Source organism: Tamandua tetradactyla, chromosome 16 (genome assembly GCF_023851605.1).
Source record: "Tamandua tetradactyla isolate mTamTet1 chromosome 16, mTamTet1.pri, whole genome shotgun sequence".
NCBI lineage: Eukaryota > Metazoa > Chordata > Mammalia > Pilosa > Myrmecophagidae > Tamandua > Tamandua tetradactyla.
The window spans coordinates 11,646,785-11,669,842 of NC_135342.1; the positions used below are offsets into that span (position 1 = coordinate 11,646,785).

General features: G+C 53.1%; 2 protein-coding genes across 4 annotated transcripts; one reads left to right on the top strand and one right to left on the bottom strand.

Moving 5' to 3' along the window:
• Nucleotides 1–1,900: 1,900 nt before the first annotated feature.
• ALDH16A1 (aldehyde dehydrogenase 16 family member A1) lies at nt 1,901–17,941 on the bottom strand. The gene is made up of 17 exons (XM_077131150.1): nt 17,677–17,941; nt 13,575–13,677; nt 13,081–13,207; nt 10,346–10,524; nt 10,153–10,230; nt 9,846–10,027; nt 9,611–9,763; nt 8,716–8,901; nt 8,398–8,493; nt 8,113–8,249; nt 7,812–7,917; nt 7,608–7,738; nt 7,039–7,206; nt 6,594–6,789; nt 3,563–3,748; nt 3,130–3,252; nt 1,901–2,632 (listed from the first exon to the last, which is right to left on the bottom strand). Exons 1-17 carry the CDS (start codon nt 17,752–17,754, stop codon nt 2,471–2,473), a joined length of 2,391 nt encoding a protein of 796 aa, XP_076987265.1. The 5' UTR covers nt 17,755–17,941; the 3' UTR covers nt 1,901–2,470.
• On the top strand, nt 17,632–22,397 carry PIH1D1 (PIH1 domain containing 1). Of its 3 annotated transcripts, none has more exons than XM_077131151.1 (10): nt 17,632–17,995; nt 18,686–18,792; nt 19,114–19,180; nt 19,522–19,701; nt 20,671–20,732; nt 20,825–20,906; nt 21,209–21,344; nt 21,546–21,621; nt 21,964–22,107; nt 22,272–22,397. In XM_077131151.1, exons 1-10 carry the CDS (start codon nt 17,974–17,976, stop codon nt 22,311–22,313), a joined length of 918 nt encoding a protein of 305 aa, XP_076987266.1. In that variant the 5' UTR covers nt 17,632–17,973; the 3' UTR covers nt 22,314–22,397. The 3 variants fall into 3 exon arrangements, with proteins under 3 accessions (XP_076987266.1, XP_076987267.1, XP_076987268.1); XM_077131152.1 differs by having other exon boundaries at nt 18,699–18,792; XM_077131153.1 differs by lacking the exon at nt 22,272–22,397 and having other exon boundaries at nt 21,869–21,976.
• Nucleotides 22,398–23,058: the final 661 nt, after the last annotated feature.

Sequence of the window (23,058 nt, forward strand, 5' to 3'; positions counted from 1 at the left end):
TGATCATGATGATGAATATACAACTATGTGATGATATTGCGAATTACTGATTGTAGATGTAGAATGGAATGATCAAAACAGGAATGTTTGTGTTGGTTAGGTGTTTTTTTGGTATTTAAAAAAATAAAATAAAATAATTAAAAAACAGAAAAAAGAAGCAGAGGTGGGGTGATGGGAGGGGGACATGTGCCTAGGCATGTGGGTGGCCTCTAGATGTTGGAAAAGGCCAGGAAACAGACTCTCCCCAGAGTCTCCCGAGGGAATACAGCCCTGTGGACACTTTGCTTTTAGCCCAGCAAGGCCCATTTTGGGCTTCTGACCTCCAGAATGGTCAGTGACTGTTTGAAGCCACCAAGATGGTGGAAACTCAATATAGCAACCCAAGGGAGCTGACATACCCTGCCACCACCAGAACAGCAGCTCTGTGAGGGCAGGCTATGTCTCTTTCATGGTGTGTCCTCAGCATCTACAATGGCACTCAGTCAGCACTGGCTGACCAGACTGGGAAATCCTGCGTGCTGGCCAGAGAGAAGAGGTGGACTAGAGGTGGACACCCCACCTAGGCCAAGCAGATTTGTTCTCCTGGGGATATGGTGCTGCAAGCAGCCTGTGCCCTGGGCTAGGGCAGAGGGATGAAGCTGCGGTTGGCTGTGGCTGGTTAAAAGCAATGGGATGGACCCTGAGGCACCCATGGATCCCAGCAGGTGGGAGTTATCAAGCCATGTCTGAGCACAAGCATGAGCTAGGGCTTTCCAGGGACTTCCCGTCATCTCCTTCCACTAGTGTCTCTCCAAAGGCCCAGCTCCTGGGGAGATCATTTCTTCTGCCCAGACTCAGATACAGAAAGGAAGTTGCCCGCAATCAAGGGGGAAAGAGGTTTTGACCAGTAGCCACCCAGGACAAAACCTGCCTCAAGTTAAATAACTAACCCCTATCAAGCACGTCCTGTGTATCCATCACTGAGTCAACCCACTGAAGGTTGAAACTATTAGCCGCATGTTACAGATGAAGAAACCAAGGCTCAAAGAAGTTAAGAAACTTTCCCAAGGCCACAAAGCTAGAAAGATTTGAATGAAACAGACAGGCAAACAGAAGACCCAAGAGATCACGAGGCCCACGGAGAAAGGACCTGCCTGCTCCTGCCTGCACTAGGGTTCCCAGGAGCAAGTCCTGCTGCCTGCTGCATGCCCTGCCCTGTCTTCTGTAAGGGATCTCTCTAACCTTCCAGAAAATTCCCTTTTCTCATATAAGCTAGCAGGAGCAGGTGCCCTTGCATAAAAAGAGTTCTGGTGAGGAAGTGGCAAGACTGGAAGCCTGGTACAATCCTGGTTGGAAAGTAAAGTGGTGGAGAACAGTTTGGCAGTTCCTCTAAATGTTAAATAGAGAATTACCGTATGACCTGGCATTTCCATTCCTGGGTATAAACCCAGGATTTGAAACTAGGAAATCAAACACATACTTGTGCACTAATGTTCACAGAAGCATTGTTCACAATAGCCAAAAAGGGGAAACAGACCAAGGGTCTGACGGATGAACAGCTAAGCAAAATGTGATCTGTCCCTACAGTGGGCGATATCACTCAGCCACAAGAAGCAACGAAGCTCTGATCCATGCTATGACTTGGATGAACCCTGAAAACATCATGCCGAGAGTCAGAAGCCAGACACAAAAGGACAGGCACCGTGTGATTCCACTCACATGAAATAGCTAGAATAAGCAAATTCATAGAAACAGAAACTGGATTAGACGTTGCTGGGGGCTGGGGTGAAGGGAAATGGGGAGTTAGAACTTACTGGGGCAGAGTTTCTGTTTGGGGTGATGATAAAGTTTTGGCCATGGAAGGTGATGATGGTGGGACAACATGGTGAATGTAATTAATGCCACTGACGTGCATGGTTTCGAAACGATTGTAATGACAAATTTTATGTTATATGTATGTATATATATATATGTTACCACATTAAAGTCAAATGAAAATAACTCAGGAATTCCATCCCTTGAGTGACCAATTATTGGAAGCTCAGAATCTGACAGGGCGGTATTTATACCATAGAAATTGGGAGAAGGACTCACCCGGGCTTTTGCTTTCTTTTCTCGAGAGAGCTGGTCTACCAGCACACCTCTGATTCTCAGACGATGAGCAGGGAGAGGAAGCCAGAGCGCGAGAGCTGCCAGCTGGAGGCAACCCGAGACCAGAGGCCATGACGCCTCATCGGGGGATTCTCAGAGTCTCCTTCTCTGTTCAGAACTGCGGTGTGGTACTTGAGCCAGCCCACTGGGCTGCTGAATATCAGAACTGAAATGGTCTCAAACAGACCAGAACTTGCTGCTGCCCCTCCCCTAAGAAGCACAGTCAGAGTGGGTCAGACAGTTTATTGGAGGGTACGGGAAACTATAGTAAAAGGGAAGTTCCAGGTGTCAGGCGTCCATCTCCTCTCTGTCCAGGATGGGGTGGCCGGGGGCTGAGGCCTCAGTCCCCCATGGGCAGCCACAGGGCCTTGGTCCGTGCTGCCCGCAGCCCCAGCTCTGGGCCTGCCCCCTCAGCCTCCTGATCCCAGGCCCGCGGGCAGCCCCTGTTCACCCACACCAGCTTGAGGTTCCCCGCTGAAGCCCATTCCACAAACTGGGAGCCCTGTGATGGGGAGAGTGTGGCGTCAGTTCGAGTGTGAAGCAGCTGCTTCCTTAGCAATGAGGATTATTACAGGGAGGGGCCTAGAGGCTTCAGCTAGGCTCTGCGGCTATCATGCTAGGCTCCTGGGGAGCAAACCTTCTAGACGTTGGAGGAAGAGGACAACCCTCAGGCTAGGGAATTCCCTCCCAGTTCTTCCCAAGTGGGACACAAGGCTCTTGCTGACAAGTTGTTCCCATCCATTCCCAGGCTGAAGAGGGTAGAACTTGAGGGCCTCTGACTCTGTTGCTAGGTGTGGCCCTTAGCAACAGGCTGGCCAATGAGATCAGGTCTTTGGGCTGGGCAGGATCTGCTGTTGCCAAGGAGACCCTCTTCCTTAGCAACGGGGTTCTAAAGGGGCAGGACCTTAGAAACTCGCTGCTAAGGAGTGCTAAGAGGGTGCAGACATGTTACAAAGAAAGGAAGAGACTGTGGATGGGTTTAAGGTGGTAAAGGAATACCTGTGCAGAGCCGAAATACCACAGGGCCTGGACATCCTGATGTAGGGCCAGGCAGCGGGCCAGGTGGTCGCGCTCTCCTGTCACCACGTTCACCAGGCCTGCAGGGAACAGGGTGGCCACATCCTAGGGGAAGGGAGAATGGGCTGCTAAGGGTTGGGAGGGGAGGAGACAGAGATCCCAAAGCAGGGGGCGTGGGTGAGGGGTGAACATGGTGGCGGGGGGTCCTGGGTCTCCTGGAAGGAATTTGTGAAGGCCCCAAGTCTGGGTGGACAAGGAATCAGGGCCTGGACGCTGGGGCTGGGGTTCCAGAGGCATCAGCTAAGGGGATAAGGGGGAGAGGAAAGCTCCCCGCAGGCCTTGGGGCACCTTTCACCTTTCTGCCTCCTCCTGGGACTGCTGGGAACGGAGCAGGCAGGAAGGCAGGTGACTGTACCTGGCAGATCTCCAGGGCAGGCAGGGGACAGGCCCCGCTGGGCACCAAGACCAGGGCGTTTCCGTGGGCCAGGGCGGGGGCGAGCAGGGACACAAAGGCCAGCAGGGGCCATTCATCCGGGCACACAACCGCCAGTACCCCCAGCGGCTCCCGCAGCCGGAGCACAGGGCCTGTCAGCCCTGCTGCCTGCAGGACAGGGAGGAAGTTAAGGACAGGGTAGAAGAGCCCAAACCCCTTCCCGTGGCCTCCTCCACCCCCTGCCCCTTTCCTCCTCTCATTTCCACCTTTGCTTTTTGGCAATGTGTCTGATAACATTACCAGGGGATAGAAGGATTTGAACAGTGTATAAAATAATATTTGCAAAGTCCCCTTGGGGTAATGGTGAGAAAGGGGGAAAATTCAACTTCCCCAAGTGGGGAATTCTTGATATTCTCACAACCAGTGGGGACAACCAAAGCAATAGGCTGAGACCCCAATCTTGGGGTTTGTTCATATGAAACGTAACCTCACAAAGGATAGGTCAAGCCTACTTAAAACTAGGACTAAGAGTCGCCCCCAAGAGAACCTCTTTTGTTGCTCAGATGTGGCCTCTCAGCCAACAGGACAAGCAAATTCACTGCCCTCCCCCTTTCTACGTGGGACATGATTCCCAGGGGTGTGGACCTTCCTGGCAGCATGGGACAGAAACCCTAAAATGAGCTGGGACTCAGCACCAAGGGACTGAGAAAACCTTCTCGGCCAAAAGGGGGAAGAGTGAAATGAGACAAAATAAAGTGTCAATGGCTGAGAGATTCCAAACAGAGTAGAAGTTATCCTGGAGGTTATTCTTAAGCATTAAATAGGTATCCTTTTTAGTTAAGGAGTAATAGAGAGGCTGGAGGGAACTGCCTGAAAATATAGAGCCATGTTCCAGTAGCCATGTTTCTTGAAGATGATTGTATGATATAGCTTTTGCAATGTGACTGTGTGATTGTGAAAACCTTGTGTCTGATGCTTCTTTTTTTTCACATGGGCAGGCACTAGGAATCGAACCCAGGTCCTCTGGCATGGCAGGCAAGCGTCCTTGCCTGTTGAGCCACCGTGGCCCTGATGCTTCTTTTATCTACCTTACAGACAGGTGAGTAAAACATATGGATTAAAAATAATTAAATAATAGGGGGAACAAATATTAAAATAAACTTTGTAGATTAAAATGCTAATGATCAATGAAAGGGAGGGGTAAGGGGTATGGTATGTAAAATTTTTTTTCTGTTTTTGTTTTATTTCTTTTTCTGTTGTCTTTTTATTTCTTTTTCTGAATTGATGCAAATGTTCTAAGAAATGATCATGATGATGAATATACAACTATGTGACGAAAAAAAGAATGTTCATATTATATGTTGATTGGTTTTATTAATAAACTTTTTTTTTTTAAGTATAAAAAAATATATATTACCAGGGGATGGCTGGCAGCACAGATGCTAGAGCCAGACCACCAGGCTGAGTTCCAATCCTAGCTGTGTGACCTTTAGCAAATTACTTAACCTCTCTGGGCCTCAGTTTTCCACTTTACTAACAATGCCTATCTCACAGACTTCTTATAAAGATGAAATAAGCTAATGTGGGTAGTGGGCTCAGAACCTGGTCCATGAGGCTGGTGTCTTTGTGAGCAAATTTTAAAAAGCTTTCCTGAAGCATAACTGTCATTCATTAAACTGCATACATTTCAAGGATACAACTTGTTAACTTCTGACGTATGTATATACCCATAAAAGCATGTCCACAACCAAGATAATGAACTTCACTTTCCCAAATTTTCTTGTGCCCCTTTACAGTCTCTCCTTCCTGCCCTGCTCTATTTTCAGGCAACCACTGATTTGCTTCGTTTCATTAGTGTGCATCTTCTAGAACAGTCAATCTATGGATGTATAAAGTCTCTTTTCTTATCTGGCTTTTTGTTTGGCATGTGCAGGCACTGGGAATCGAACCTGGGTCTCCTGCATGGCAGGTGAGAATTCTACCACTGAGCTATCCTTGTACTGCCTTTATCTGGCTTCTTTTACTCAGGGTTATTATTTCGAGATGGATTTGTGTTGTGGAACGTTCACTCCTATTTATTGCTGACTAGGAGTCCCCTTGTACGGATGGATCACATTTTGTATTTATCTATCAACCTAATGATGGGCATTTGAGTTGTTTCCAGTTTTTTACTATTATGAAAAATGCGATAGATATTGGTATATTAAGTCTCTCTATGGATCTAGACTTCCATTTATCTTGGGTAAAATACCCAGGAATCATGGCTGGGTCATATGATAATTCTGCTTAACCTTCAGCAGAAGGGTTAACAGGCTGTGTTCCAAGGTGGCTGTGCCATCCTTCATTCCCAATGGCCGTGACTAAGGGCTCCAGTTCCTCCACAGCCTCACTGACACTTACGAAGGTCTCTTGAATTTTAGCCATTCTAATTGGGTGTGTTGTATCTCATTGGGATTTTGGGTTGCATTTCCCTAACAGCTGACGACATTGAGCATTTTTCCATGTGCTTATTGGCCATGTGTACATAAACATTTTTTCACTCTGATTCTATGTTGGGCCCTGAGTAATTAAGGTGTTTAACTCATTTAGTCCTGGTGACAGCTCTGGTGGCTGTGCAATTAAACTATCGAATTGTATACTTGTGGCAAGGCTGTAGTCACTGAATCCTCATGTTTTCTTCACTGGGCCCACCACCTACGTCACACCAGCCCAGTACATATATTTAGCTGCATATTATATATATATAAATGCAAGAGAAGTTGAACCAAGCAGTAGTATGTGCAATGCATTTGACATTTTGTATCCTGGTCATGACCCCCTAAATTGATTTTATGGCCTGGGAATGGGTCTCTAACCACACTTTGGAAAACACTACTCTGTGAGGCAGGCAGGAACCCATTACACAGATGAGGAAACTGAGGAGCAGAGAGGCAAAGTTGGGAGGAGGGGCTGGGCCTGCCGGCGCCTTCCCTCTGACCCCACTCCAGACCGGCTGCCCGCAGAGCCCTCTCACCTGCAGGGTGTGGCCCTGGCTCCGGGCCCCCCACACCTGAAGCCGGCCCACACTCAGCTCCACCTCCTTCTTGGCGGCCTCGAGCTCCAGCCCCTGCCTCTCCAGCCTCGAGGTCAAGGTGGACTCGCGGCGCTTCAGTGCAGCCGCCAGGGCCCAGAGCAGCGCCGCCCGGGCCCCTGGTGACCGGGCCGCCCACCTGCAGGCAGACGGTACAGGGTGGGGTGGGCATCCTGGTCCTGGCCCCTCCCAGGTGCCCCCACCTCTGGGCACAAACTCTACCCTGGGAGTCCAGGCCCATCAGCCCCTGGAGGGGAGGGAGTGGCCAGATCCCATATCTTGCCAGCTTTGGGACCTCAGACCCCACAGCCCATCAGCCTTGGGGAATCCTAGAAAACCCTCTCTGGCATGCCATGAACACCCGGCTTTGCCATGTGACCCCACTTACCCAGGGGCGGCCTGGTGAGCAGCCTCCACGGCAGCCCGGACATCCTTGGCCCCACCCTCAGCCACGTAGCCCTGCAGGCCGCCGCCAGGGTCGCGGATGGGCCTGGAGCTTCGCGTCCCCGCATCCTGGAAACGGCCCCCGACGAAGAGCCCATAGGGGGGTGCTGGGCTGGGGTAGGCAAGGAATAAGGGTGCGCCTCAGGACCAGGGTTGGCTCAGACCCATGCTCCACCCCTCTGGATGGATGGGCCACCACAGCTCTCATGAGCATCTGGGGTCCCCAAACCCCTGCGCCTACAAGCTCTGTGGATCCCAAATTCTTGCTTCAAAGGGCCTCTGGGAGAGATTAAACCCCTGCTCTCATGGGCATCTGGAAACTGCAAATTCTCTGGGAAGGCACAGACCTGTCTCTAGGAGACCTGAGGCTGCCATCACCCCAGCGTGACTGAGTGCATAAAACCGCAAATGCAGTTCCCATAAGGACTCAGGGACCCTAAAGAACCTCCCTCCAGTCTATGGGGAAACCAGACACAACTGCTCCTGGTAGGTGAAGCCCGTGGATCGGCTCACCTGGGCCCCGTTTCCGGCCCAGCTGGGAGGGCTGAGGCGACGGCAAGGCCGAAGGTTTCATAGTTGAGATTCTCGGACAGGTAGGGCAGCCGGGCAGGGGTCCCCGAGGCCTGTAGATACTCGTAAAGACCCTGTGGGAGGGGCAGTGTCAGGGGTGCAAGGGGGCATGGCAGGGCAGGAGTGATGGGGTGGCGGGGCACTCACGTCTGGGCCCCCGTGCCAGGAAGACCCGCTCTCCTTGCAGCCACCTGCAGGCACCCCTGGGTCTCTGAGGCCGTGGGCATTCACCCAGACGGTGCCCATCTGGAGCCTGCAGGAAAAGACGGAGAGAAAGAGAAAGCTTGGGGTGGCAGCAACCCAGAGAGAGGAAAAGGGATGAAGACCCAGAGAGAGGGGGACAGAGACCTAAGGGAGAGGGAAAGAGACCCAGAGAGAAGGGAACATGGAGACTAGAGCTTGGGCCATCACCAGGCCGACTTCTGTGCCCCCGCCGGGGCTGACTGACCCATAGCCCAGCTCCAGCGCCTGGCCCAGCCTTTCACTCCACACGCTGGCACTGCCTCCCCGAGGCGTCCCGTTGGCCACCGCCAGGGCCTCCTTGGCTGTGCGGAACGGGGAGGCCACGACTAGAGGCCATGGAACCTGAGGGGGTAACGGGGAGTTCAGGCCCTCAGGCCAGCCCCAAGCCCACCCATCTGGGGGCAGCCCCAGCTCTGGTTGGATGGCTGCCCCAGGGGCTCCAGAAAGGCAGTCAGTGCTGCACAGGAAATCCCGGTCCTGAGGGGCTCACCTCTGCCTGGGCACACGGGGAGGCAGGAGGCAGGTCAGAGATCAAGGTTGGGGGATAGAATGGGCTTGTTGTGGGTACATCCCCCGCCTGGAACACCTGGGGAGGAAGAGACTAGATCTAGAAGCCACCCCAGGTCTCCCTCAGGTGCAGGAGACCTGCCCTCAGCCCCTCCCCCTCAGACCCGGGGGTCCAGGCCCCCAGCCCCTCCCCCCTTCAGACCCGGGGGGAGGTCCAGGCCCCCAGATCCTCTCCCTCAGACCCGAGGTTCCGGGCCCCCAACCACTCCTCCCTCAGACCCGGGACCCATCACCCCCTTACCTGTGCCCCCTGGCTCTGGGCCTCCTGCACGTAGCGCTGGGCCAGGTCTCGTGCATCGGCCCCTCGGGCCCCCATGTCCACAGCCCCGTCCAGCCCTCGGCCGCTCCGGAGCCGCCCCATCCGCACCCGGAGCCGCCTCATGGTCTCATCCCAAACAGACTCCTGGATGAGGAGCCTGAGGCCCCCCTGTCAGGAAAAGGGGTGTCAGGGCAGGTAAAGTCAGGGCCCTTGGGTAGGGAGGCAGCACTTTGCAGAGGATGGACATCCGGGGATGCTTGGACCCAGAGAAGACAGGGGTCATGGAGAGGCGGCTGAAGACCCAGGGATTCCTGAGGCCCCAAAGCCGGGGCAGGACATGGAGCAACAGAAACGTGGTGATTCAAAGAGGGGAGACAGGGTTTGGGAAACTAGGGGAGCTGACAGGCAGAAAAAGGGACAGTCCCCAAGAACGAGGGCAGAGGCACAGAGCTCCACACTCCCTGAGACCAGGGAAGCGGGGACACTGGGAAACTGCGGTGCTGCAGGGTTCTGGAGCTCCGTGGGTGCAGGTTTGGAGAGATGGAAAGGTCCCGGGAACAGATGGCGGCAATGGTGGCACAACATGGTGGGTGTAATGAACAGCCCTGAACTGTGCCCTCAGAAGTGGTTAAAACAGAAAGATGCACAGGTGGTTCAGTGGCAGAATGCTCGCCTTTCATGAGGGAGACCTGGGTTCAATTCCTGGACCATGCACCCCACCCCCCAAAAAAAAATCACAAAGTGGTTAAAACAGGAAACACTGTGCTATACATATAGTACCAACATAAAAAATAAAAAGAAGTTGGGGTTTTGAGGCACAAAGAACTGGAGATGAACAAGAACAGAGAAACGGGGACCCAGTGTCTGGGGGTCTCACCGGGCCTCGGTCTGACCAGGCTGCATCCACAACACCCTCCACAGCCGAGTCCACGTCCGCCGTGTCCGTCAGCAGCAGCAGCGACTCCGTCCCCAGGGCCAGGGCCAGCTCAGGGCCCTGCCCAGCCAGGGTCCGCCGAAGGGCACGTCCTTCCTGCGGGGTGCCATGGGGTGAGCTGGGGAAGGAGCCTCCTGGCCCCCAGCCACTGGCTACCCTCCCCCAGCCCGTAAAATACCTCCACGGTTCCACAGAAGGCAACCTTCTGGACCCCAGGCTGGGAGGCCAGGATGGGCCCCAGCGAGGCGGGGCCACTGACCACGTTGAGGATTCCTGGGTGGGGGCCTAACTCCCCAGCCAGCTGGGCCAGGAGGAGGGGCGTCGGGGAGGCCGGGGACACAAGGACTACCACGGTGCAGCCTGGGGAAGGGCGGCAGCTCGAGGACCCCAGAGTCCAGGTCTCTGGGCCCCTCCTCCCTTAGACCCAGGGGTCTGGACCCCCAGTCCCTCCTCCCTTGGACCCAGGCCCCCAGCCCATCATTTACCCATTGCCAGGGCAGGGCAAATCCTCCACATCATCTCGAGGAAGGAGAAGGTAGGTGGCAGGATGAGGCCAATTACTCCTGTAGAAAATGAGGAGCTAGAACTGACACTACAAGGTCTGAGGGAAGAGGGCTGGGGGCCTGGACCCCAGGGTCTGAGGGACGAAGGGCTGGGGACGAGATTCCTGGGACTCACCCATGGGCTCCCAGCCTGCCAGCGCCTCCTCCTGGGTGTAGGCCTGGCCCGCATGGTACTGCAGCAGCTGCTGGGCCAGTGGGATGTCCCTGTCTCGAACCTCCCTAACAGCCCGTCCAGTCACCAGGGTCTCCAGGGTCCACAGCAGCCGCTGGTGCTTCCGGATCATCCCAGCCAGCCTGTGGAGAAAGAAGAGCAATGGTCATTTCCAATGCCCCTTGGCCTTGCAGACGCCAGTCCTTGAACGTACCCCATATCCCTGGACTACAATCCCCGTGGGTCTCTAGGGCATCCCTACTACTTTCCAGGGGTGGGCAGTTCCAGATATTTATGGAACATGTAGTCTTTTTTTTTTTGCTTATATAAAGGGAATTTATTAAGTTATGATTCTAAGGCCATGAAAATGTTATCAAATTAAGGCACCAGCAAAAGGATACCTTTACTCAAGAAAGGCCAATCAAGTCCAGGGTTTCTCTATCACATGGGAAGGCACATGGCGATGTCTGTTGTCCTTCTCACCAGGCTTCTGGTTTCAAACACCTCTCTCCAGCATCTCCAAGTGTCTGTACTGATGTTTCTCCAATACGTTCCCCTCTTAAAGGACTCCACTAAGCTGATGAAGACCCAACTTGAATGGGCAAGGGTCAATCACCATGGAAACAATCTAATCAAAGGTCCCACCCACAATTAGGTCTGCACCCACAGGATTGGATTAGAAGAACATGGCTTTCCTGAGGCACATAACCGTTTCAAGCCAGCACAATTATAATACTTCTCCCTTTTTTAACTACATATCCATGTGAGGCTGGATTTTCTTCTTCTATTTCAGCCAAAACAACATATCCCAACAGATGGAATGCAGAAGCAGATAAGAGAATCCAGCTGTTTCTAATTAGCCAAACATAAACGAGATTCACAAAAATGTAAAGCAGTGCCATTCTTTTCACTAATTTTTTCTTTGTTTGGGAAACTAGAGCTTTTTTATTTTTAAAAATGTGTTATCTATGTTATCATGTAATGGATTTTCTTGTTATTTTTAATGAATTAATAAACAAATATTTAAGATTTTCCTTAATTTTAATTTCTGGTATGGTAAGTATGGATAGATAGAATTCATATTAACAAAATCTCTTTGGGGTTTTCTATAACTTTAAAAGTATAAAAAGATTCTAAGACAAAAATATTTAAGAACTGCTATTCAGGGCGGGCCGCGGTGGCTCAGCGGGCAAAGTGCTTGCCTGCTATGCCGGAGGACCTCGGTTCGATTCCCGGCCCCAGCCCATGTAACAAAAACGGAGAAACAGAATACAATAAAAAACAAGAAAATGTTTAAAGATGTTTCCCTTTCTTCCTTCCTTCCTTCCTTCTCTCTGTCTTTCCTTAAAAAAAAAAAAAAAAAAAAAAAAAAAAAAAAAAAAAGAACTGCTATTCAAACCACTAGCTGTATAAATATTGACAAAATAGATCTCTGTTTCATTGCAGGTTCCTTTACTGTATCTCCTTCCCCTATCTCCTCAGCCCTCACCAAATTTAAAATAAAAATCATCATGAACTATAGAGAAGGCCACCACATAATGATAAAAGATTCACTTCACCAGAAAGAGAAAGCAATTCCAAATTTGTATGCACTTAACAAAAAATGAGGCTCAAAATATAGAAAGCAAAAATATACTAAAGCATAGAAACTGGAAAATCTATCACTGCAATAGAAGATTTCATTCCATCTCTCTCAATTATTGCTAGGTCAGCAGGCAAAAATGAGAACAGAAATTCTATCAGTCAGGGAACTGATGGAAAGGAGATGAAATACTCCAATGAGGTGAGTGGAGAGAGTTTCAAGATGACGTATCCACAAGATATGGGCAAGGTTAAGGGGTACAAGCCAGAATGGACGGTGAAGCACCAACAGGGCAGCAACAGCAGATGTCACATCCCCCAGGCCTAAAGAGCAAAGAGGAAGGAGTGGTCACCAAAGCCAATGACAGCTGGAGCTCAAGGAGGGGGTGCCTGACCAGCAACATGGTCTTTGACAGAGGATTGCCAACTTTGCCAAAATGGCCCAGCAAAGAGGGGGCTGGACAAATGCATACTCTGACCTTTCTCCCTATCTTCTACCAATGTCTCCAATTGCCTGAGCCCATGGAAGCCAGAGGGGAAGGAAATCTTTGACAAAGTCCATACAGACCAGGATTCTGAAGCACAAAGCAGGGAGAAAGTATGGAGAGTAGATCTGGAGGGGCAAATGGAAAGTCTCCAGCACAGACACAAACAATTTGAACAACACAATTTGACATGTAGTCTTGGAAATGCAAAACTTCGGGGTGTTGTGGGAAGGTCTTGCCACCTGCAAACCCCTGGCAAACTGAGTCTTACCAGTTTCTAATCCCAACTGTAGATTGGGAAATGGGATCTTTATCTCTAGCAGCCCTGAAAGTGTACTGCTGGGAAGCAGGGTTTGGGGCTCCTCTAGTTCCAATGTACTGCTGAGAACTGGAGCCTGATGAGCCCCAAAGATCTTCAGGGAAACAGAGGGTTTGACACTCCTGGACTCAGTGGATGGTGGAAAATGGAGTCTTTGGGTAACTAATGTCCCTAAAGCATGCTAGGAAATGAGCCTCAGCACTCATTCCTCAGGAGGGCACTGGAAAGTAGAGTCTCTGTTCCCGCAGTTCCCGGCAGATGGTGGGGATGAAGTGTTTCCCACCTCCCGAGGAGCCACACCTCATCCGCCTTACCTGGTCAGGTGCTGGGCCCGGAGGGCCCCAGGGATTCTGCTCCAGCTCTCGAATGTGGTCCTGGCTGCCTCCACCGCTGCTGCCACATCCTCAGCCTCTGCCTGGAGGCAGCTGGCCAAGCTGTCTCCTGGGGGTGGGGGGGTGGGACCCAGACGAGAGCAGAGTAAGAGAGCCCCATGTCAGACTTGGGGTGGGGGTGCTCTGATCATGGTAGCGACCGGAGGCAATGAAGCTGGTCCCCAGCCCCGCTTCTGGGTCCGATAAGTGGAGATGATCACCTAGGTGCTCGCTCTGGCTGCTCCCCACAGGCAGAGACAGAGGCTTCAAAAGGGGACTGGGGACTGCAGTGAGGATGATCGTTATCGGAACTAGAAATGCCAGCATCCTCCCACCACTGTCTGCGTCCTGTGCAAGGAGAACAGGGTACCCTTGGCAGGTCCTGGCGGCAGGCCCGGCATCCTCGCCCTCCCCTAAGGCCCAGCGCTACCTCCTACCTGAGATGGGCTCCTGGCAAGGCACGGAATCCCTGTGCGCCGGCTTCAACCACTTTCCATTTACATAGTGACCCAAGAGCCGGTCCTGGGTGTCCAGCCAGGCCTGGGGGACAGAGAGACGGTTTGGAAAGGTATCTGGGAGGCAGCTGGGGCCAATCAATAGCTATTGAGCATCCTCTGGGACGGGGAATCCCTGTGCTCTTCAGTCCATGAGCTAAATCTTTGCCTCCGTCTTTTGTTTGTTGATTATGGTAAAATACACGTAATATAAAATTCACCATTTTAAAGTGTACAATTCAGTGGCATTTAGCACATTTGCAATATGATGTAACTATGACCTCTCTCTAGTTCCAGAACCTCTCCATCATCCGAAAGGAAATCCTGTATCCATCAGAAAGTCACTCCCCAATTGCCCCCTCCCCCCAGCCCCTGGCAATCATGATCTGTTTTCTGTCAATGGATATGCCTATTTGGACATGTCATATAAATGGAATTAGCCAATATGTGGTCTTTTATGGGTGGCTTCCTTCACGCAACATAAGGTTTTCAAGGTTCACCCATGTAGTAGTGTGCATCAGAGCGTCACCCCTTTTCATGGCTGGCTAATATTCCACCGGGTGTATGGACCAGTCATTGGTTGATGACACTTCAGTTGCTTCCACCTTTTGGCTACTGTGAATAATGTTGCTATGAACATCGGCATCCAAGTACCCGTGTGAGTCCCTTTTCAATGATTTGGGGTGTACATCTAGGAGTGCAATGACTGGGTCACATGGTAACTCAATTTCACTTATTAAGGAACCATCAGTCTGCTTTCCACAGTGGCTGCACCCTATTACCCCCCTCTACCACCCCCCCCCATCAATATATGAGGGTCATCCTATTGTCTTTTAAAGGGGAAGGATGTGAACAAAGGAATAGTCAAACCTTATTTCCTCCATGGGAAAACGACCCCAGGTTAACTTACTGTTTCCCTGCAAGCTCAAGACAGTTGAAACGCCAGCTACGTTCACCCAGGTCGGTGCCCTGCATTAGGTCTGGGAAGGCAGGGCCTGTCCCTCACCAGGACCCTGAACCTAGGTCCACGAGAGTACTGGTTTCTCTGTGGGGTGTGGGGCTTCTAAGCCGGGGTACCCCCAGCCCCTGCCGGGTGACCTTGTTCCCACAGCCCTGAGCTGTCCTCGCTTGGGGGGGGGGCAGTGTGGACCCCCACGGAAGGCACTGGCCCTGTTGTGCTTCCTGCTTGCCACCCTGGGCCAGGGGCAGCCTATCTGGGGCTCAGGCTTGCAAGAAGTTTAATTGAAACTAAAACATGGAGCTGCAGACGTACAGAGCACGGCCTCGGGAACCGGACGGCCTGGGTTGGTTCCCTGGCTCTGCTACTTAACCTGATGTGCAACCTTGGCTTACCCACAAGCCCCTATCAGGTAACCGGGATAATCACCGCCCCTTCCTATCTCACAGAGGACTAATGAATTACACACTCAGAACAGGGCTACTACTTAAGTAGCCTAATTTTATTGCATCTCACCCTCCACCTTTGCTCCCTGTTCCTTTCCTTTCTCTCCTCATCCTGTCTTTCCTATTGCCAAATCGAAAGCCTGTTCCTACTTTCTCCTCTACTCTCTTTTCTTAAAATCCCCAATGCCCTATTCTCCTTCTCTTCCTCTTACCCCACCAACTGGTTCTCATTTTTTCTTTAAAGCGGTCACCTAGAAGTTCCAAACTCAAATATGCACAGGGAAATAGACATTTACTAAAGAATTCCTCAGTGTTAAATGTGAGAACTGTTTGGTGATTATGGCATGAAACAAGGCTTTGTTAGAAATACTCAAATATTTATGGCTAAAATAACAAGATCTTCCTTTGGGATTAGCTTCAAATATGCCAAAACAAAACAAAACAAAAAACCAAGAGAGACCTCTTGGACCAAATGTTGATTATTGTTAAAGCTGATTGATGGGTAAATGGGAGTTCATAATATTAGGTTCTCTACCGATGTTTGGAAATTCCCAAAAAAGAAAACCCAAAGGCCATATATGTACGAGAAGTGGGTCTAATGGGACCGAGAGCTTACAAATGGCCTAAAATGTCAGCTGCTATTGGATCCAGATGATTTCTGTCAGGGAATGTGGCCAAAGGTTACCCAATTTCGGGATATTATTTTCAAGAGGAGCTGGAATCTGGGATGTTTACACAGAACTGCTTCTCCACTCATTTACATTTTTAAAAATGAAGTTGAAGACCCCCCAAAACATGCTTGTTTGTTGTCTGGCACACAGACTGTACATTTGGGACATTTAATGGGGTGGGGGTGGGAAACATAGGGTCAAATCTGAGGGTTCTACAATCCAAAGGCTCTGGAATCCTAGGACTCTGGAATCTGATGGTTCAGATTCAAGCCTCAGCTGCACCCCTTATAAGCTGTGTTGAACGTGGGCAAGTTATTTAACCTCTCCAGGCTTGTTTGTTGTCACCAAAACAATCACACCCTCCCAGTTGTTCTGGGAATGGAATGAGATCATGTTTAGCACGGAACCTGGCATAGAGAGGATGGAATAAACAGAAGCTATCATCATCTTATTGCTATAAGGACTATAGGATAATCCACCCAAAACCAACCTCCAAGCGTGGGAATTCTCTGTACTCTGTCCCAGATCTTCTTCTTGTCTGATGCTACATGATAATTCTGTTGTTCTCACCCTCTCGGTTCACGGTTCAATTCTCTTTTTATACTGGCAACTCCCAGGTTTCATTGGTCTTAAAGTGCAAGTCATCTGTCTCCTCTACTACTGCCCATGACTGTCCCCAAGCTCCTCACACTCTCACCATGTCACAAGCGAGTCAGGGTCTTCCCTGGCAAACCTGCTCCTCCTGGGTTCACCATCTGGGGGACAGCCACTCAGTCATTGCGCCTGACCCCAGGCCTCCTCCTTGCCCTCTCAATCCCCCAAACCCTGTCCCTTCTGCATCTCCACTCCTCTCCATCCCCACAGCTGGAAGCAGGCTCTGACCTCACCTGGACCACTGCTTTAGTCTCCTCCAGCTCCTCTCCCAGGAGGTCCCAGAGACTTCTGCCACCCAAAGCTGACCCTATCCCCTTCCGACCCACAACTCTCCATGGCTCCCCTCCCCCTCCACAGACGCCCAAGCTTTTCAAGTCTGGGTCTGAAGAAACCTGAGGGACCTAGGGAGACCCATGGTGGGATTCTGAGGGGCCCTGGAGAAGTACAGAAAATTCGGGGCACCCTACTTATTCATAGGAATGCCAAGAGAGTTCTGGGAGACCCTGGGGACCACAGGACTCCTGGGAAATTCTGAAGAATCCTGGGGGCTCCTGGGGGTCTCATAAGGATTTTAAACGGTTCTGAGGTGCGGGAGACCCGGGTTTGATTACCGGACCATGCACCACCAGAAAAACAAACAAAAAAATCTCTGTTGGCTAGATGTGGCCCCTCCCTCCAAGCCAACTCAGGTGAACTCCCTGCCCTCCCCTCGTACATGGGACCTGACTCCCAAGGGTGTAGATCTTCGTATTCGGCGCCAGGGCATTAAGAAAACTTGCCTGACCAAAAGGGGTAAGAGAGAAATGAGACGAAATAAACTTTCCGTGACTGAGAGATTTTAGAGGGCCCTGAGGGATCACGGGAGCGCCATGAGGTATTCGGAGGGGCCAAAAGTGGTTCTGATACAGGAGGTTCTGTGAGGGTTCTCAGGAGATCATAGGAGCCTTACAAGTATTGAGGGGCCCTATGGAATCACGGAGGTTCTAAAGGTCTCCAAGAGGTCAAGGGAAGCCCACAGGAATTCTGAGGAGTCCCCTGGGCTCATGGGAGCCCTAAAAGAATTGTGGAGCGTCCGGGGGATCAGCAGGAGATTCTGAGGAATCGCCGGAAGCCCACTGGGAGCTCAGGATCGTTGAGCACGAGAACTAGGCATCACGAGAAAGCGGCACCCACAAAAGCTCAAGGGGTGGGTCTAACCGGGTGCCTGAGAGGGGCGGAGTTCCTGAGCTGCCGCGGTGCATCACGGGAGCCCACGCGCCAGACCGGTCCGGGAGGACTGGGGAGCCGGGGGCAGCGCCCGCCAGGCAGGCCCTCACCAGTGCGCATGCGTGGCTTTCAAGCGCCGGCCCGTACTCCAGCTTGCTGAAGATCTCCCCGGCGCGAGTCGCAGCCATAGTCTGCTCCGACGGCTTTTCGCCACGGACTGCGAGGCACTCTGCGAGAGGGAACCTGAAGGGCCAAAGGGCGGCACCGCCCCCTCACGCCCAGGAGGCGGGACTAACGGATAATTGAGGCGGAGCTACAGTCTAGATTTAATAAGCCCCGCCCTCTTCCCCTGCCTTAGGGTGCGGCGGTCTTGCTCAGAGGCCGACGCTGGGAAAATCGATTGGGGCATGCGTACTCTTCAAGGCGGGGGTAGGCGGAGACCCGAGATGTGGGCGCCCAGCAAATAGGGGTGTCCGGATTTGGGAGGGCGGATGCATGGGCGTCTTCCCATCACTCCATTTATTCTGGAGACAAGCAGTGTAGCTTTTAGTCTGAAATGCATTTATTAGGGAACCGAATCTAGCTCCAAGAGGAAACGATAGCGTCTTTAAAACGATACTGAGATTAAGACTTTGAAAGTGTGACGCTTTTCCTCGTACACGAATTTGGCCGGAAGTGGCTGTCGGGAAGGAGCAGAAGTGTGGCATTTAGAAATCAAAGTCTATGGTCGAGGCGGGAGGGCAGCCTCAGATTTCATTTTTGATTGGGCAGTGCGGGAGGCGTGGCTTAGGGCCTCGAATATAATTGGTCGGTAGTGGAACGCGCTTGCAAGTTTGCGATTAAGGGTTCGGGTAGTCGGAAGTGTGGCGTACTCCAGGCCGTGGGCACGCTGAAACCGGAAGTGTGGCTCTCGTTTATACATTTGGCACGTAGGACCCCGAGTTCTGCTAGAAGTATTGGTTCCCAAAGGATTTGATCACGGTTTGGGGTCGGAATGGAATTGTAGTCTCAGATCAGATTCTTAAGTTTTCAGACAAATTAGTGGATATCGGTTGGGGGGTCGAGAGCGGGTCCCGGGGAATCCGGGGTCTTCACGTCGGGGTTGCTGGGGACGCCTAGGTCTTTTTCCCAGGAGAATGGCGGACTCGAAGCTGCTGGTGCCGGAGCTAAGCGAGGCAGAGACGGTGGGCGCTGAGACTGCGCGCTTCGAGGAGTTGCTGCTGCAGGTGCGGACTGACCAGACTCAAGGGTCCCAGGATTTTTGTGCTCGGAGATGCGACTACAATTCCCAGAATGCACTCAGGCGACAACAGGGCCTTCGGGAAGTGTAGCTGCTTGGCTCCAAGTTTTCTAGGCTCTGGAAGAAATGGGAATGGGATGGGGGTTGTTCTTAGGGATCCTCGAAGGAGGAAGGGAACCTAGTATATCTTATTCCCTGCGTTATCCATAGCTCTCATGCTTAAGTGGTGCTCAGTAAATATTTGAGGAATAAATGAAGGGTTTGAGGGCACAAACTCCAATCCTGGAGATGGTGTTCCTTCACACAGGCCTCCAAGGAGCTCCAGCAAGCCCAGACAAGCAGACCAGAGTCTACCCAGATCCAACCTCAGCCTGGTGAGAAAGACAGAAACAGAGAGGGATGGAATCTGGAAGAGAAGGGCAGACACCAGGGTCAGAGGACACAGAAAGGAGGAAGGAACAAGACACAATAAAGGGGTATAGAGGCCTGGGTGGGGGGGTGGAGGGTCTGAGCAGAGACCCAGAGAGAGGAGGGGTGGGCCAAGAGCAAGAGTGGGCAGGGGGACAGACAGGAAGAGGGTTAGCGATCTTGGGAACAGACCCAAACAGAGGAGAACAGCAAAAGAAGGAAAAGAAAGGGACAGAGACTAGAGAGGGTGGGCAGAGACCAAGATCCACTCAGAGATAGCTGGACAGGACAAATCCTCTCTCACCAGGTTTCTGCATAAAGACCAGTTCATCAGAAGGGAAGGTTTTCATCAACATCTGTCACTCCCCTTCCATCCCTCCTCCGGCTGACATGACCGAGGATGAGCTGCTTCAAATGCTGGAGCAGGACCAAGCCGGTTTTCGTATCCCTATGAGTCTGGGAGAGCCTCATGCCGAACTGGATGCAAGTCAGTGTCCTCGGGGGACCCCGGAGTCTAGGTCCCCAGGCCCCTACTCCTTCCGGACTCGGAAATCTGGTTTCCCCCGATCTGTCTCTTCTCTTTGTCCTATCGTGATGCTCTGCTCTATGCTAGGCCTATTCGCTGCTGAGTTCCAGAGCTTCATCTCCCTCTTTCATCTCTGTTTCTCCTGTCTGTCCCTGTAGCCCTGTCCTTTCAGTCTACACGTGTCCCCTGAAGCTTCCTGGGGACAAAGCCTTGGGCAGAGCTCTGGAGAATAAGAACTTGACAATCATAGTATCTACCCTTGAGAAACTCCCTCCCAGTCTTCGGCTGGCGGGAATGGGGTAGGGTGGGGATACAATTCCAATATGGTGTTTTCCCTGCTACACTGGAAGGGGCACCTCGCACAGCCCCGGGAGACCCTTCTTCCACGCGGAGGGGTCAGGGAAGGCTCCCCGGAAGAGATGTCTAACGAGCTCTGAAACAGCTGGAGGAGTTCGTCCAGCAGACAGCAGAGGGCTCAGGCAGAGGGGACAGAGGGGCCCAGAGGGCAGGGAGAATGATTGGATTGGACCAGCCAGTAACTGAAGTGATTGGAAGACGATTTAAAGAACCAGGGGTTTTAGAGGAGAAAAGCGTTTCTCTCGAGGAGGTGGGAGGCCTCCAACACCAGGCCGAGGGGCCGGGACCTTCAGCCGGGGGTGATGGGGAGTCTCAGGAGGGATGGGCGTAGAAGCGGGGCCAGCCTGGGGGACTTGGTGGGGACGGACAGGCTGAGGGGGCCCTGAGGCCGAAGGAGACTGGTATGCGAGTCCCCGCTAGCGAGGACCTGCCCGAGCCCTGGCTTCCTAATCGCCTGTGGGTCTCGCTGGCTCTTGCTGCTGCTTGACCCTCAGTGGTTTTTTTCCTTGCCTGTGCCTGGGTGGTGGGGTACCTGCTGAGGGCAGGGGCCTTATCCCCGCTCTCTCCCCGCAGAAGGCCAGGGCTGTACTGCCTACGACGTGGCTGTCAACAGTGACTTCTACCGGCGGATGCAGGTTGGGGGCGGGGCTGTGGGGGAGGCCTGGGCCGGGGCCTCTCCCAGCTCCCCGCAGCCCCCCGCATCTCTCCTCCCTTCTCTCGCCCCTAGAACAGCGATTTCTTGCGCGAGCTCGTTATCACTATTGCCAGGGAGGGCCTTGAGGACAAATACAGCGTGCACCTGAATCCAGGTGAGGGGCGGGGTCAGGGCCACCGGGGAGGCGGGGCGGGCGTGGGCCACCTGGAGGCGGGACCAGGCTGAGGCTTCTAAGGAGGGGCGGGGTCTGGGCCGGAGCTCTCCCAGGCGGCGGATTTTATTGGGGGAAAGCCGCGCGAGGGGCGGGGCTACAGTAGGCGGGTTTCCTAGAGCCGAGCTTAGGGGCGTGGCCGGGCCGGCGTGCAGGGCTGGAGCCTCGATTGCGAGGCCTCCTGAAGGGGCGAAGGGAGCCCAGTGGGGGGGGGCACCCTTGACCGTGGGCTCCCCCCACTGCAGAATGGCGCATATTGAAGAACCGGCCTTTCCTGGGCTCCATCTCACAGCAGAACATCCGCTCCCAGCAGCGCCCTCGGATCCAGGAGCTGGGGGACCTCCACACGCAGGACGCCTCCTCTCCGGCAGCTCAGGAGGGGTGGGCCTTCAGGGGACCCCACATGTCTGCCCGTCGCTCTTCTGAATCCCCTCCCCACCCCCCACCATCTCAATCTTCCCTTCCCACTCAGCCTGGACCCTGGAAACCCAGGGAAGAGAGAAGCAGAGCCCCTGGCTGGGAAGGCTTTGCCTAGCAGAGACTTGGCAGCCGCCCTCCAACCTGGGTCTCGTTCCCCTGCAGCCCTGAGAAGCCTCACCTGAACCTCTGGCTGGAAGCCCCTGACCTCCTCTTGGCCGAAATTGACTTCCCCAAACTGGTGAGTGCCCAGTCCACCAGAGCAGGAAGTCCGGGAAGGTCGGGGGTCTTCCCCCCGGGGCTTCGGCCAGACCCCTTGCCTTGTGAGCCTGGCCAGTGCCGCTTTCTGAGCACAAGAGCCTCCTCTCTTCCGCCATCGGGCCATCAGGCCACCCTTTTCTGCTGCCCCTAGGTAAGCACTCCACCCAGGGGACCTGTAACTCCTGTCCTCTGCCGTTTTCCTGGAAGATTGGATCTTTTCATTGCAGTGTCCCTACACCGAGCTGCTCTGCCTGGCCCACGTTATTATGGTCACTTTGCTGGGGCAGGGGGGCGGTGGTGGCTGATTCCACCACTTCCCTAGGATGGAGCCTTGGGGCTGTCGCTGGAGATCGGGGAGAACCGTCTGGTGGTGGGGGGCCCCCAGCAGCTATACCACCTGGACACCTACATCCCCCTGCGGATCAACTCTGAGGAGAGCAAAGCCGCTTTCCACAGGAAGAGAAAGGTACATGGGGTGGCGTGTGTGTGTGTGACTGTGTGCAGGGAAGTGGGAGGGTGGGGTGGGGACAGGACTCCATGTCTGAGGGAGGAGAGGATGGGAGCCTGCACCCTCTGGTCTGAGGGGGGAGGGGCAGGGTCCTGAGTCCTCATCCCTTTTCTTTCCCTCAGCAATTGTTGGTGGCAATGCCCCTTTTGTCAGTGCCTTCTTGACCGGATGTCTCCCAGTGCTTCTGAGAGTGGAGAAGAGGCTGTTGGCTTTTCTAAGATGAATTTGAATAAAAGATTTTTGTCTTTGTTCTGTGTCTGGCTGGGGGTAGATGGGCATGGAGTGAGGGAAGAGGGACATTGGGCTGTGGCACTAGAGTCCCACAGAGAACTTAGCCCTGACTCAGGCCTTGTCCTCCCCATCTGGGACCCTTCCCAGCCTCCTCTCTGGCCTCATGGCCTCCAAGCTCTCCCTTCCCCCCCCCCCATGTGACCTACAGCTCTCAGCCCTCTCGTGGCACCCCAGGGGCCACTGAGGAGGTCCAAACCCCTCCGCCTGACACTCAAAGTCAGGGGGCTGGCCCCCTCACCTCTTCATCTCTGACCAGTCAGGGAGCAGCAATGTCCTGGCCACACCCATTTCTTGCACCTTCTCAGCACCCGCTTGTTCCCTCTCCCCCAGTACATGCACCCAGGTGATTTCTAATGGCCTTATGTTCTCATGTAGAAGTTCCCCTCACCAGTTGTCTCCCACCCTATCACCATTACCTCCAGCCCCTCACTCTGACAAGCTGCCCATTCCTGGAATTCCGTTCACACCACAATCACATCGAACCTTCTAGTGTCTCAAACCACCATATTCAATTCCTGAGCTTCAAAGGGGCTGGGGCCAACCCCCATCTCTATGGCTGCCCACCGCTCCACCGCCGCCAGCCCAGTCATCCCTTTTCAAGCTTTTCCTGGAAACCTA

What these genes read in the sequence shown, in the direction of transcription:
- ALDH16A1 (XM_077131150.1), bottom strand. Translation starts at nt 17,754, where the DNA reads ATGGCTGCGACTCGCGCCGGGGAGATCTTCAGCAAGCTGGAGTACGGG. An exon ending in CCTGGTCAGACCGAGGCCCG is followed by an intron (nt 8,902 to 9,610) that starts GTGAGACCCCCA and finishes TTTTCCTGACAG; the next exon opens with GGGGGCCTCAGGCTCCTCAT. An exon ending in GCTCACCAGGCCGCCCCTGG is followed by an intron (nt 6,790 to 7,038) that starts GTAAGTGGGGTC and finishes GTCTGCCTGCAG; the next exon opens with GTGGGCGGCCCGGTCACCAG.
- PIH1D1 (XM_077131151.1), top strand. Translation starts at nt 17,974, where the DNA reads ATGCGTACTCTTCAAGGCGGGG. An exon ending in CCAGATCCAACCTCAGCCTG is followed by an intron (nt 19,181 to 19,521) that starts GTGAGAAAGACA and finishes CTCTCTCACCAG; the next exon opens with GTTTCTGCATAAAGACCAGT. An exon ending in CAGCGTGCACCTGAATCCAG is followed by an intron (nt 20,907 to 21,208) that starts GTGAGGGGCGGG and finishes CCCCCACTGCAG; the next exon opens with AATGGCGCATATTGAAGAAC.